General features: G+C 39.5%; 1 protein-coding gene across 2 annotated transcripts in view; it reads left to right on the forward strand.

Annotated features, from left to right (window-relative positions):
• The window catches only part of atrnl1b (attractin-like 1b), a 984325-nt gene extending 970036 nt beyond the window's left edge, over positions 1 to 14289 (forward strand). The window contains exon 28 of one of the 2 annotated variants that reach the window (XM_073027827.1): positions 12604 to 12704. In XM_073027827.1, coding sequence (XP_072883928.1) covers positions 12604 to 12609 — 6 coding nt within the window. In that variant the 3' untranslated portion in view covers positions 12610 to 12704. Of the gene's footprint in view, positions 1 to 12603 lie in introns of both variants that reach the window. The other variant, XM_073027826.1, reaches the window with a different exon arrangement.
• The last annotated feature ends 1580 nt before the right edge of the window (positions 14290 to 15869 follow it).

The raw sequence follows: 15869 nt of genomic DNA on the forward strand, positions 1-15869 counted from the left end.
CTCCGGTTGTCTGTCGTTTTCTTTTCCATTGCCCTTTCATCTGATCTAATCACGGCCTTCCATTTCTGTAGCTTCTCCTTGTACTTAGCCCTGTGTAATTAAGAGCTTGATGCTTTGACTTTGTAGAAATGTGGGACTGCAATATAGTGGCAATAAATGATATTTAACTCAAAGAAGGGAGGGGGAATTAGGAGCTTATTTTCCTCACTACGTTACTTAGAAAAAGGAGATGAAGAACAGAAGAGATAGCAGAATTGACAGAGTTGATACGTCAAAGGCAGATCAATTTAAAGAACAGTTGATCAGTGTTTTGTCATTGGGTTTATTGTGGGACAGATATAGGAAAATACATTTAGAAATATACTGGAATAATTGAATGGAGCTGCCAAGAGAGCTTTAATTATTCTAATATTGGCAATGTAAAAAAAATATGGAAGGAATGTTTTGAGGGCATTAAGGAAGGAAGTATTAGATTTAATTTTATTTGATGAAATAAGGCAGTGAGGGGCATTTGGGTCATATTGATCATAATAATAATATAAAAGACAAGGCATAAAAATAGTTAATTAGAATACTTTGAACCAGTGAGTTAAAAAAAATCTGGGCCAGCATCCATAGGAGACCCTATGCTGGTCTCCGCCCAATTCCTCTCAAGCGCTATAGTTATAACATACTTTTTTCTACCCCCATTAATCCAAAACAACCAACTAGTGCAATAAACCTGCCTCTGTTTAGGAGCATTAACTACAGTATTCACAGCCACTTTGCCTTAACCCAAAACAAAATAGCAATAAAATAAATTGCCTTCTCCACATCCACCCAACCAGGTCTAATAATAGTCACAACTGGCCTTAACCAACCCCAGTGAGCCTATTCTTCACATCTGTACTCATTTACACCTCATGTTCTCTGTTTATTTTTTATTTGCACAGGTTGTCTTCTTTTGCATATTGGTTATTCATCACACTTTATTTATGTATAGTTTTTCATAAATGATATTATATTCCTTTATTTTCCTGTAAGAGAATGAATCCCAATGTAGTACATGGTGACATATACATAATTTGAAAATAAATTTACTTTGACTTTCACTTTGGACTTTGACAATGGGCTTAGTAAATTGGAATGAAAAATTGGAAGGCCTAATGCACCTGAAAAATGAGATGCCAGGTCGAAGGGAGAGGCTCAGGTGCAGAACTAGCACATTCCCTGAATAAAATATGCATCTGGATGTGGAGCAAATATACAGTAGATAGTAAGAAAAGACTTTTGATAAATCTCATGTTCAAAATCCAGGTGAGGAAGAAATTGGAGGGAAAATCCAGAAAAAGAATAAGAAGAACAAAGGGAATAGATTTGTGACTAACAGAAAAAATTCAAAGTACTCTTCAAAGGAATGCTGAGTGACACAGTTAAGTGGGCTGTTGATCAGCTTTACTGCTTGGGGAAAGTAAGTGTTTGAGTCTGGTGGTCCTGGTGTGGTTGCTACATAGACTCCTCCCTGATGGAGTGGGGCAAACAGTTTTTATGTTGGCAATGGACATGACCTCCTACCTGATATTACCATAGCAGAGAGTACTGCCAAAGAAGGAGGTAACAGTAATATTAAATGTGTTAAATACATATAATAGGGGTTGCTTCAAAGAATGGTTATATTGAAAGCTAAGAAGCCACCTTTTTCGATATTCTGTAGATGGTGTTGTTCTGCATCAAGTTGCTGGTCATGGTGAATAGCAAATGCCATTTCTTCTATGTAGTGCATAATGGGAATTGCAGTTTCCTTCCAATAATGTTTTTTGAACAATAATACATAGCTATGAAGGGCTAAGCTGCCATGCCTTATGACCCATATTTGTTTCAGTTGATTTAATTCTCATTCTTGCTTTCCATGATCTTACTCTTCCCAACCTCTGTCATCTCCTTTTGATCTGTAACGTTCTGAACATCTAAGTTTGCTTTCTTTTTCCTCTACTTTCAGTGTAAATCCATGGGTGAAAGTCTGAGATTCCCTCAACAAGTCTCCACCTCTCTTTCCACCTTTAAGATATTTCTTAAAATCTCGACGGGTCTTTTAAACTTTTTATTATGGGACTTAAATTTTCGTTTTAGCTTAATATCCATCCCTCTTTAAAGTGCTTTGGCTGTTTGGTTACATTGAAGGTGAGATGTAAATGAAACTGGTTTTGATGAAATTAGGTAGGTGAGAGTGTGGTTTAGCCTAATTCTGGAATATTCCTTTCTGGGGAAGCTAATAGGGTAATCACTGATAGTCAGAGAGTGGGTGGGATAGTCTCCTATTCATTTCTGTATGTGGGTATATTTTTCCTGTTTTTGTATTGATCAACCTGAGCTACTGAAGAATAGGTTCACTGTTGGAATATTTGAAAGAGAAAATCCATGGGGAGCTGAGGGCAAACTAGCCCTGTTCCTTTCTGCTCCTCTGAACTTGAAGACCAATATGATTCCACATGTAGTGGTTCCGTATTTTACTTCCTGCTGTTGAAATAGTACTTCTGCCTCAGTCATTCTCATTAGCGAATGGTGTGTGCACAGAGATCTAAGTTTCTCCAGACAGGTGACAGTATTTGTGGTTGTGTGGAGACCATGGCTAATAATGTCTGGGCTAACAAGATCTATGACAGTAAAACAGATTTCAGTGCTGCCTATTAATCTTCAACATACCACTTCAAGAAACTATTGATTATAACCTTTGTTCCTAACATGAATTCCTACCCATGGATAAAGATGGGAAGAAGATCGGGCACTTCACCATAAAGGTGGGAGGGAAGGGTTAGCCTGGTTTCAGAGTAGATTGAAGAGCTGACATGAGATGAGTGAGGAAATTGGGCATGTATTATTACAAATCGGTAATAGTATATGCCTAATCTCCTTCCTAATTTGTGGTAGAGTGCTTATTTAGGCTGGCCGAAGTGCACCTCCCAGAATCATTGGTTGTGCTTGTCCCAGGACCACCAGTGGTCTGGCTGACCCATCACATCCTGACACTGATGAGACATGAAGAAACTGCAGGTGCTGGAATCTGCAGCAACGATTTGCAGGAACTCAATGCCTGACCTACTGAGTTCCTTCAGCATCTTGTTAGAGACTGGTGAGATAAGTAGCAATGACAACAGGATATCCAGCAACGGAAGTGAGGAGCCCAAGCCCTGAAAGCATCTCCGAAGGCACTGACGGCAGAAAAAAAAGCTTCCGGCTTTTCTGCTTGTGAAAGCTGCGAGAAGGATTTTTAATAGCTTGAAATATTTCTGACATTAAATGACATTTTAAAAAAACTACACCTTTCCACTTAAACTGCCGCAGCCACAAATTAAAGTACTGTAAACGATCTTTAAAAAAAGTAAAGAGTAAGTAATTCTGAAGGCTAATTGGGAGTAAGTCATTTGCAACCCCTCACCCCAGGTCAGTTTCACAGTGGCTGATCATTTAGCTCAAAGCCTCTTTCCTGCAATAATCTCATACTACTTGATCCTCTTAATATCTGAATAGCTATAAGTTCCTGTCTTGAATATATGCAGGGACTGAGCTTTTACATCTTATGTAAAAAAAAATTTCCAAAGATTCACTATCAATCTCGGTGAAACTTGTATGTTTCTCATCTCAATCCTGAATGGCTGGGCACTTATTTTGTGTGTGACTTCAGGTTCTAAACACCCCAGGCAAGAAAAGAGTTTTGCTGAATAAGCTCTGTCAAAACTTGCAAGAATTTTATGTGTCAACAAGATATCTTATTCTTTTTAAACTCGACAGTATTTGTCCTACTCTGTTTCCAACAGGGCAACCCACCTCCCAATCCTATGAATCAATCCGGCAAACCTTCAATGGAATCTGTTCCATATTTTGCAACATTATATTGGATTTGTCATTCACATCCTGTCTAAACCCTGAGAAACTACCTCCAAATGCTTCCTCAGTGGGGACCCGAGTCACCCCAACCACAAACTGTTCCAGCTGCTACCATTCAGGAAACTATACTGCAGCATAAAAGCCAGGACCAACAGGCTCCAGGACAGCTTCTTCCACCAGGCCATCAGACTGATTAATTCACGCTGATACAATTCTATTTCTATGCTATATTGACTGTCCTATTGTACATATTATTTATTACAAATTACTATAAATTACACATTTAGACGGAGACATAATGTTAAGATTTTTACTCCTCGTGTATGTGAAGGGTGTAAGTAATGAAGTCAATTCAATTCAATAGTACCCAAATCATTCCAGATTCTTGAGAAGCTACACTTGGTGTCCTGTGTTCAATTTTGATCACACTGCTATAAGAAAGATATTATTAAAATGGAAGGAATACAGAAATAATTTACAAGAATGTTGCCAGGACCTGAGGGACTGGGTTATAGGGAAGGTTTGGATTGGCTAGGAGCTTTTCCTTGGAGCATACACCTCCATCAGCCACCTCTCATCCTCCTTTGTTCCAGGGAATAGCCCTAGCTCACCCAACCTAACCACAAAATGCTCTTTAATCCAGGCAGCATCCTGCTAAATCTCCTCTGCACACTCTCGAAAGATTCCGCATTTTTCCTAGAATGAGGCAACCAGAACTGAACACAAGTGTAGTCTAACCAGAGTTTTATAGAGCTGCAACAATATCTTGTGACTTTTGAACTCAATCCCTCTAATAATGAAGACCCGCAGACCTTACACCTTCTTAACCACCCTATCAACTTGTGTGACAACTCAGAGGGTTCTAAGGATGTGGACCCCCCCCCCCACCCCGATCCCTCTCTTCCTATACATTAGCAAGAAACAAACCATTTACTCCACCTTCTATTTCGATCTTGCAAACTGCATTAACTCCATAATTCACACTCTTCTGGATGAACTCCATGTGCTACTTCTCCACCTAACTTTACATTCTGTCAATGTCCCGTTGTAACCTATGACAACTTTCTGCATGATCCACAACACCTTGAACCTTGGTGTCATCTGAAAACTCGCTAACCACCCCTCCATTTCCTCAACCAATCATTGGTAAAAATCGCAAACATTGGGGATCCAGGACAGATTTCTGTGGAGCAATACTAGTCACCTTCCTCTGGGCAGAATATACTTCTTCTACAGCCACCCCCTGCCCTCTGTGGGTAAGCCAATTCTGAATCCATGAACCCTGTACCTCATGACATTTGAATGAGTCTACCCTGGGAAACCTTTTCAAATGTCTTACCAAATTCCATTTACACCACATCTACCGCATCATGATAAGCCTTTTCCTTTGATCTAATACTATCTTTAACTTGTCCTGTTAGCTGTGGCTGAACCACTTTCTGACTAAATACATTGCATTAAAGGGATGTATATTTATGCAAGCTATGTACTAATTCTTCTAGTACTGTATTAGCTATTTTTTTACCATCATAATTAAAATAATTTCCAATCTTCTGTCATCAACATCATCGTTATGTGCCGTGACTTTATGATGTGGGTGATCATGGTCTAGTGCCATGATTGTTCTTGGCAAATATTTCATTGCCTCCTTCTGGGCAGTGTCTTTACAGACAGGTGACTCCAGCCATTATAAATAGTCGTCAGAGGTTGGATAAACAGGACCTGTGACGTGACTGCTTATACAACCATCCACCACCTGCTCTAATGGCTTCACGTGACCTCGATCAGGGGGCTAAGCAGGTGCTACACCTTGCCCAAGAGTGACCTGCAGGCCAGCTGGGGGGGAAGGAGCTCCAACCAGTTTATATCCTTTTGCATCAAAGGCCTCCCCAATTTCGCGCTATGACCTGAAAATTAACTCGCGCAGCTGCCTCTTATCACAAGTGCACAAGGGCACCATAGTGGCATAGCAGTTAGCATAACGCTGTTACAGTGTCTGCGATCGCTGATCAGGGTTCCATCCCTGCCGCATTTTGTAAGAAGTTTGTACGTTCTCCCATGACTGTGTGGGTTTCCTCCGACTGTCCAGTTTCCACCTACATTGCAAAGACATGTAGGTTAGCTTAGTAAGTTGTGGGCACGCTGTGTTGGCATCGGGAGCATGGTGCCACTTGCGAGCTGCCCACAACACACCCTCAGTGAAATGTATCATTTGCATCAACGACCATCTCAATCTGTTTGTTTCAATGTACATGTGACAAAATAAAGCTAATTTTAAAAAAAGTCTAGGTACTGGGACTCCAGCTGTTGACAAGCAATATATGGGTAATTGAATGAGAAAGTCATTACTTACACTCTACATGGATTCGTTCTCCATACTATGACTACATATTTGTTGTGATGATTCATTTTGTACATTTAGGTTTCCCATGATCATTTCTGACATCTGCTTAAGTACAATCACAAACAAGAGAAAATCTGCAGATGCTAGGAATCCAAGCAACACACACACAAAATGCTGCAGGAACTCAGCAGGTCAGGCAGCATCTATGGAAAAGAGTAGTTGTCATTTCAGACTGAGATCCTTCATCAGTATTCAATGAAGGGTCTCAGTCCGAAATGTCGACTGTACTCCTTTCCATAGATGCTGCCTGGCCTGATGAGTTCCTCCAACAATCTGTATCTGTTTAAGCAGCTCTAATTTTCTAATGCAGTAGATGCTGGTTAATTGAGACACATCAGGACCAGTACATTTTAACCCAATTAAGCAGCTATCCCAATTAGGCAAAGTTTCATGGAAATATATAGTTTGTAAAGGCATATATTAAACAAACTATCATTTAACTGGGTAACAAATTATGTATGTATTTAAATGAAATACAGAACAATTAGAAGACTGCCAATACTACTTACAGTATTATAAAAGTGTGTATTAGTTTGTAGCAGTTTTCCATGGAGGAATTCATCCAGTATATGCTGCCAAGTTCTTTTGATGAATCTAAATGAACAAAATTAATGCAGACAACTAGAGCAGATAACTTCATACAAAGCTCTTGACGATTGCATCTTCCAAATCTTCATTCTTAATGTAACATTCAAGATAATTGTTGTTAGCTTCAAATTTGTTGAAGTAGTGAAATCATTTCATTTTCACTCCCAGTGCCTCAATGTTTAAAACTGCAGTGAGCAAGCCAATTTCTCGCCAACTATCAGTGAGAAAAATCACTGCTTTTTGAACAGAAATGCATGCAACTGTCACTATTTAAAAGCTGTTTGCTCTAAGTATGGCATAGTGCCTACCAGCTACACAAGAGCACATGATTGACGCTAGTTAGAAACTGTTAGGCAACAGTCTCCTGTCCCAGTTAACCAGCATGGTGTCCCAAATAAACAAAGGGAATCTGGGCTATAATTAGTTTTTATTCAGAAAGAGTTGTCCCAAATAAGCAGCTGCCCTGATTAACTGGTGTTCCTATTAACTGGAATTCACTTTTCCCTACATTACCTTAACTGCATCAGCTGCAGATACAAGTCCTACTGTGTGCTCTTGCTCCATGCTTTATCTAACACCACTCTCACTGATTCTACTTCTCAGTTGTATGAGTTATGATTCTGTTTCTCAGGCTTTTAATATCAAGACTACCCCCATTTCTCAATTTTTCTTACAACCTCTAGAAATTAAAAATTAAATCTCAACCATGGTTATTTTGTAGCCACATAGTAGCTATCATATCATGTCCTCTTATTCCTATTTGTTTTGGAAGTTGTGAGCATTCTGATAAAGAGCCTCAGTTTTGTCTTTCCATCATTTTTTGCCAGTTTTGACTCTAATTGGAGATACACTGTGTGCTCGGTTCCTCCTGACAGACAGCAGTTATGATAACTAACACCATACTGCCTTGTCCTCTTGCTTTACTTTCTAAACTTTAGCTTACCAGGACGCTCCCCCAACTTTTCACTTCAAAATATCACCTACAGCCCTTGTTGGTCCCAGGACGATTCAAGGGCCCCCTTTTCCCTAGTACTGCTGCCTGTGTTCCCACATCAATTTTTGAGCTACACAGTCATCTTTCAATTCCACCATGGATGGTCCCAAACCCAGCTGTGAAAGGAGGAAGGTTGAGCATGGGACTAGCAACCCAATCCTGTAAAATCCCACAAAAATGCAAACAGAAGTTCCAAAGACGTCATCCCTGGGAGAGGAAGGATGCACCAAGAAGACTGGCCCAAGACATAAGACACTAGCAAGCTGTTGTCGGTGGACTGTGCCAGACTTAAGAAGACACTCACCTCTCTAATGTTTTTGAGTTCATACTAATTTTCCCAGGACTCAGCTAGTACTTGGTGACTTTCACCTTTATAATCCTGTTTTTTTTTTGGAATTGGACTTTTTAAACTACTTGTTTTCTTCCAATCAAATCAAATTTGTTTAATTATCATTTGATCATACATGAATACAGCCAAATGAAACAGCGGTCCTCTGGAGTCATGGTGCAAAATGTAACTCAGCACAAGGCACAGAGCACATTCGAGTTAGCGAACACAGTCACACAAAAAAAATATATATATATTTAGCCCAAATCCCTAAGTGACATGTCCCACAATTGAAGGTGCAGTTCCCAGCAGTCCGCAGATAAGCACATACACGCAATCCAGCTTGTCATTGCACCGATCGAACACCGGAGGGCAGCACCAACAGAAGAGGCCAATCCCAACTGAGCATGGATGCCACACTACACCGCCGCCTCTCCTGGACTGCAGCAGCAGGCAAGCCTGCAGCTTGAGGCCTAGTCCTCGCTACAACCGAGGCCTCATAGCTCCCCTAGCTTCTTCTTTCATCTTTTACATATGTCATTGGTTCTCACATGGAGCATGATTGTTGGATCATACTTCATACACTTTAAGTTAATATCCAGCTATGAGAAGATGTCCTCAGTTCTTGACAGGGTAGGCAACAGAACATTTGGGAATTTTGCTTATGGCTGGACAGAATAATATACAACTACATACAGTAACTATACTTATACTGCTTTATTCCTTTTCACACCCCATCAATACCCTACTGTATTACGATGCTGTGTTCAGTTTGCCAATCCTTCTTCCAATCTCCAAACAGGTCAGCTAATTTACAAATATAACTACAAAGGCTCTTTCAGTGTTGCATTCCCTTGTGCACAAGGTGTCTGTTCCACCCATTGTTGTTTCATTTCTTATCCTTTATGAATGTATTAAAATTATTAATATTGAATATATTCATTAACATGGTTTGCATATTTGTATGAGGATGATGGAGTTTTAATCCTAAAGAGATTTGGCAAATGCTGGAAATCCAGAATAACACACCCAAAATACTGGAGGTCAGGCAGCATCAAAGTGTTTATTCCTGTGTAGATGCCTGATTAAGGGAGATATCTGATGGTGCATGGCTATAAAGGTGATGTGCTTTACCTCTTGTACACTTAGAGAAGTTTACACAACAGATGATGAGCATAAGCCCAGCAGGGCTCTAGGATAGCCTGTTTACCTGCCTGTGTGATTTCATGAAAAATGGTATAAGGTGACAGAAGCAGAAAGAGTTGTTGCTGTATTTTGCCTTCAGACAGACAGACAGACAGACATACTTTACTGATCCCGAGGGAAATTGGGTTTCGTTACAGCTGCACCAACCAAAAATAGTGAAGAAATATAGCAATATAAAACCATAAATAATTAAATAATAATAAGTTAATCATGCCAAGTGGAAATAAGTCCAGGACCAGCCTATTGGCTCAGGGTGTCTGACACTCCTAGGGAGGAGTTGTAAAGTTTGATGGCCACAGGCAGTAATGACTTCCTATGACGCTCAGTGTTATATCTGGCTGAATGTACTCCTGTGCCTAACCAGTACATTATGGAGTGGATGGGAGTCTTTGTCCAAGATGGCATGCAACTTGGACAGCATCCTCTTTTCAGACACCACCGTCAGAGAGTCCAGTTCCACCCCCACAACATCACTGGCCTTACGAATGAGTTTGTTGATTCTGTTGGTGTCTGCTCCCCTCAGCCTACTGCCCCAGCACACAACAACAAACATGATAGCACTGGCCACCACAGACTCGTAGAACATCCTCAGCATCGTCCAGCAGATGTTAAAGGACCTCAGTCTCCTCAGGAAATAGAGACGGCTCTGACCCTTCTTGTAGACAGCCTCAGTGTTCTTTGACCAGTCCAGTTTATTGTCCATTCGTATCCGCAGGTATTTGTAATCCTCCACTATGTCCACACTGACCCCTTGGATGGAAACGGGGGTCACCAGTGCCTTAGCCCTCCTCAGGTCCACCACCAGCTCCTTAGCCTTTTTCACATTAAGCTGCAGATGATCCTGCTTGCACCATGTGACGGAGTTTCCCACCGTAGCCCTGTACTCAGCCTCATCTCCCTTGCTGATGAGTTTCACCTTTCCCAATATTAACTCCTAAAGCTGCCTCTGTGTCTAGTTGAGGGTCTGCATTGTGATAGCCCTATAGAACATTAAAATAAATTGATATGTTAAAGGCAGAAAAATGGTGGAAACACTCAGCAGGTAAGGCAGCAACTGTAGAGAAAGAAATCTGATTAACTTGCCTTGTTACTTATTGATGAGAAGAGGATATGCCATGTGGGGGGTCGATTTGCTTATCGGTTGAAAGCTGCTTCCATCGTACCAATCGTCAGTTGGCCCGTTTGCAGTATGCAGGGGCAGGTTCCCATTGGTTGCCTTGTGTGCCATGGCACTGGTGTCCGATGTGAAGCAGCTCAGCGGTATGAGAATAGCATGTGCAGGAGGCTCGGGCTCTTTCCTTTGTCCCCGGGCCCACTTCACACTGAGCTCACAACCTGTGTTTGAAGAACCATGCTCCAGACGAAGGAGCCCCACAGTACTCTTAGCTAGGGATCTGTTTGTTGAACATTTTGTTTTGTAGTTTGTGTAATTTGATGGGACTTAGATGGTTGGTCAAATCTTTTACTGTTGGTAAATAAATGATTGATGTGCTTATTTGTAATCATTGTCATCTGTCTCACTCACCAAACCCATGAACCTGTAGCTGCTTTCCATCCTGTTCAGTAGCCCCCTCTCCCAACCATACCAGATGGTAATGTTGCCAATTCAAATGCTGTCCAAGGTACATCCGTAGAAATTTGCAAGTGTTTTAGGTAGCAAATCAGATCTCCTTAAACTCCTGATCAAACATAGCTGCTGTCTTGCCTTCTTAATAGATGTATTAATACGTGATACTTATGCCTATACGGAGGTTTTATGAATGTATTAAAATTATTGATATTGAACATATTCATTAACATGGTTTGTGTATTGTATGAGGATGATAGAGTTTTAATCCTAAAGAGATTTGGCAAATGCTGGAAATCCAGAACAACACACACAAAATACTGGAGGTTAGGCAGCATCTTTGGAAATTAATAAAAGATCAATATTTCAGGCCAAGGCCCTTCATCAGGACTAGAAAGGAAGGGGGAAGATGTCAGAATAAGGAGCAGAATGGAGGGAAGAAAGGACAAGCTAGAAAATGATAGGTAAAGTCAAGTGGTGGGGGAGGGAAGGAAGATTGGCACCCGGGGAAGGTGATAGGCAGGTGAGGAGAAGAGGCAAGAGGCTGGAGTGGGGAATTGGAGGAGAGGAGAAAATTACCAGAAGTTAGAAAAATTGATATCCGTGCCATCAGGTTGGAGACTACCTAACTGGAATATCAGGTGTTGCTTCGAAGAGTAGCCTCATCGTGGCAGAAGACTAACAGAAGCATGGACTAACATGTTAGAATGGGGAGGGGAATAGCATTAAAATGTTTAGCCACTGGGAAATTCTACCTTTTGCAGATGGAGCAATGTTAATCATCACTACTTTATATTTAGCTGCAGAAGTCCTTTGGAGTAAAATTATTTAAATGACATGTACTATTAATTTAAAGGTGCTATTTCTGTGACTGTATATGGAAGCTGAAGAATTATTGTACTTGGTATTTATATTACTAAAAGAAAAAATGTGCTGAAAATATGCTTTTATCCAGAGCTCTACCTAATTGGCTATCTTATTTTTAAATAAAGACTGTTTTAAATAAGATTTCGGAAACAAGTGTTATTCTGTGTTACAGCAACCAACATATTACTGATACTAAATATAGTGAGTTATTTTGTTCTCCATATCCTGACATCTGATTAAGTAACCAAATGTATTATTCTCTGTAACAGTAAATTCATTTCTGAGTTTAAAACATCTCTTTGACCTCCCTCAAGAGCAGTGTCTGAAATACTTCAAAGCATTCCAAGTGAATTGGTAAGGTTAGGTATCTTTCAGATGAATGGTTAAAATGAACACTTGATCTTTAGAACCTGATCTTCCTTCACATTTTATTTGACCAGTGTTTCTGAGAATGATCTTGACATAGTTAATGATGTTCCTTTAGAACTCAGATCTGAATAATGAATTGTTGCCCACTTAATTGTATTGCTTTGATAACTTGAACAGTACTGAACCGGAGAATGCAGAAAATGGATTTCATAAGGTGATTTGTGTGACATTCTGAAAAATGATCTTATGTAGTGAACTGATTTAATGGAAATCGAACTCTAGTGCCACACTGAACACATTGTATTGAAGTTGGAGTGGATGATCTTTTCATTGCAGTATCATGCAGAGAGGCAACTGGAATGTGGTAGACCTTAGTGGAACTTCAATTTAATCATCTCTCCTTTTTGTATTTGCAGGTCTAGCAATAGCCAGTGCACTTATAGATATTTCACAACAAAAGCCAAGTGAGTGCAAAGAGAAGACGTCAGCCATTAGGAACAGAAAGCAGCTCCCTCCAACACATCAAGGAACTTGTGTATAAGAAAAAATAAAAACTGCACTTGTTTATTCAGTAAGCCATTTTCCTTTTTGATATGGCTTTGATTTAGAGCCACCCAACAGCCTCAGTTTTTCAAGAGGTGACAAGAACATTAAAAAAAACTTGCCCTGTGATCTTCGGGTGTGAAGTCAGCGATGAGTCCTTTAACAGTGGGTAGAGGTCACACTTGCCTTCAACGCTGCCGATTTGATTTATTGCATTTTCACACCATTAACCATGTTTGTAAATATGATTGTGGAAATAAAATTAGATATGTTAAATGACCACAGAAATGTTATTTTCATTTTAGCCACACGCTGATGGCCATTGATTGTGGTTTGAATAACTATCAGTATTTAAGAATGTTAAAGTATTAATGCAAATGTGTTAACTGAAGAATGTTTTTGAAATATGCAGTACTGCAACTTGGGTAAATGTGAGGAGAAGGAAAGAAAGGCATAGATATTGATGCATATGTTACTGTCCCTGAAATTTCCAATTAATGAAGAGGTCATGAAATAATACTGTAGTGTGCAGTTTGATCCATGGTGACTTGCATGTTCCAGTGGTGCTGGATCAATAATTCGAAACCAGTTGTATGTTAATCATTGAACAAAAATATAGTACATCTGTTGCAATTTATGCTATTCCTGGATTCTGCGTTTGCATTCTTAGGGAATACATTAATGCTCTCCGATTGAATTAGGAGGGCATTTGTAAAGAAATATTATTTATTGCAAACATCTAATGAAATCTGCACAAGCTGCATTTTCTCTACATTTCAATTAATGCCGTTTGGTGTAGGTTGACCAACAACTCTCTGAAACAAAATTCTCAACCACCAAGCAGGGAAAGCAGGTGGTGCAGTCACTCTCAGAATTCATCATGTAAGTAACTTTGATCAGTATTGATTGGCATGACAGCTAAGAAATGAAGGACACAGGGGAGAAGAGGAAAGTGAGTCCCTGTTTTTCTTTTGCAGTTCTTGGGTGGTTTATGCAACTGATTGTATTAATTTATAGTTGAACTACACAAATTTGGTGGAAGTATTCCATCGCCCTGCATTTAGGGATAATTTTTTAATAAATTGCAACCCATCTGATAGCTACCATGTAAAAATATCTATTCGGATTCTTATGTCTTGAGGAAATCTAGTAGAATTATAGTAGTCAATGATCTTGGACCAATAGAAGCTGTTCTCTTCATGTTACATTTGCACTGATCTGTGAGATTTTAGTTCTAACCTCGTGGAATCACTTTTAAGTCACTGTGCATTAAGGACTGATGAAAGATTCACGTTTTTCAGGCCTCATACTTTGGTTAAGGGCTCCATGAATTTTTATTACCCATTTGTCTCTTGCCACCTTAATTCATTCATCTGTAAAGTTGCCGCATCTGTAAATATACATCTGACAGCATCAGTCAGGTGACTGCACAAAGAAGTATTTTACACAGAAATGTTTAGATTTGTATCATTAAGGAACAGCCAACATAAGATCTGTGTTAACCTGGGCCTATGTAAAACAATTTTGAAACTTCAGCGTATTAAAAAAAATTCAAATTATTGTTTCTTGAACTTTCTTTCCTGTATCATGTGTATCATGGACAATTTTTGTTTTGCCTTGAGATGTTACATGATTTTTTTTCAATAGTGTTGGCTCGGGGGTGTTAAAGAAATAAAGTCGAATGAGTCCATGAAATGACAAAGTTGAAATTGCTGCAGAATGAATCAATGCTTTGTTACACTTTGAGTTTTGATTTAATATTGTATCTTGAGCAATTCTACTGAATTAATCTTCCACCCTACAAATGAGAAATTGCACATTTCACCATTGTGCAAAGAAAATGCTTTCTGACCAATAATACAATTTGTTAATTTTCAGTTATTGCTAGTAAAGGAACATTTCAACAAGTAGTATTAATAATAGCATAACAAAAATCTGTTGTACAGATTGAATACTTTAGTGTGGTATGTGGAGAGGTGGGTGAGGGAAGTGTGGGGTAAAATTCTTTCAGAAGTTTGGAGGAGCAAATCTGCAGAGAGATAGCAGACAACTGCAGGAAACATAAAGTTGTGATAGTAGGGGATTTTAATTTTCCACATATTGATTGGGACTCCCATACTGTTAAAGGTCTAGATGGGTTAGAGTTTGTAAAATGTGTTCAGGAAAGTTTTCTAAATCAATATATAGAGGTACCAACTAGAGAGGATGCAATATTAGATCACCTATTAGGAAACGAGTTAGGACAGGTGACAGAAGTGTGTGTAGGGGAACACTGATTCCAGTGATCATAACACCATTAGATTCAACTTGATCACGGATAAAGATAGATCTGGTCCTCTGGTTGAGGTTCTAAACTGGAAAAAGGCCAAATTTGAAGAAATAAGAAAGGATCTAAAAAGCATGATTTGGGACAGGTTGTTCGCTGGCAAGGATGTGATTGGTAAGTGGGAAACCATCAAAGCAGAAATTTTGAGAGTGCAGAATTTGTTTGTTCCTGTCAGGATTAAAGGCAAAGTGAATAAGAATAAGGAACGTTGGTTCTCAAGGATATTGGAACTCTGATAAAGACGAAGAGAGAGATATATAACATGTATGGGGAAAAGGGAGCAAATAAGGTGCTTGAGGAGTATAAAAAGTACAAAAAGAACTTGAAAGAAATCAGGAGGGCTAAAAGAAGACATGAGGTTGCTTTGGCAGTCAAGGTGAAGGATAATCCAAAGAACTTTACGGGTATATTAAGAGCAAAAGGATAGTGAAATCAGAGTGGTTGGCTATGTATGGAACCAAAAGAAATGGGGAGATCTTAAATGTTTTTTTTGCATCTAAGGAAACTGGCATGGAGTCAATGGAAATAAGGCAAACAAGTAGTGAGGTCATGGAACCGATACAGATTGAAGAGGAGGAGGTGCTTGCTATCTTGAGGAAAATGAGAGTAGATGAATCCCCAAGACCTGACTGGGTATTCCCTTGGACTTTGAAGGAGACAAGTGTTGAAATTGCAGGGGCTCTGGCAGATATATTTGAAATATTGGTATCTACGGGTGAGGTGCCGAAGGATTGGAGGATAGCTCATGTTGTTCTGTTGTTTAAAAAAGGCTCCAAAAGTAATCCAGGAAATTATAAACCAGTAAGTTTGACG

Source organism: Hemitrygon akajei, chromosome 23 (genome assembly GCF_048418815.1).
Source record: "Hemitrygon akajei chromosome 23, sHemAka1.3, whole genome shotgun sequence".
In the NCBI taxonomy this organism is placed as follows: domain Eukaryota; kingdom Metazoa; phylum Chordata; class Chondrichthyes; order Myliobatiformes; family Dasyatidae; genus Hemitrygon; species Hemitrygon akajei.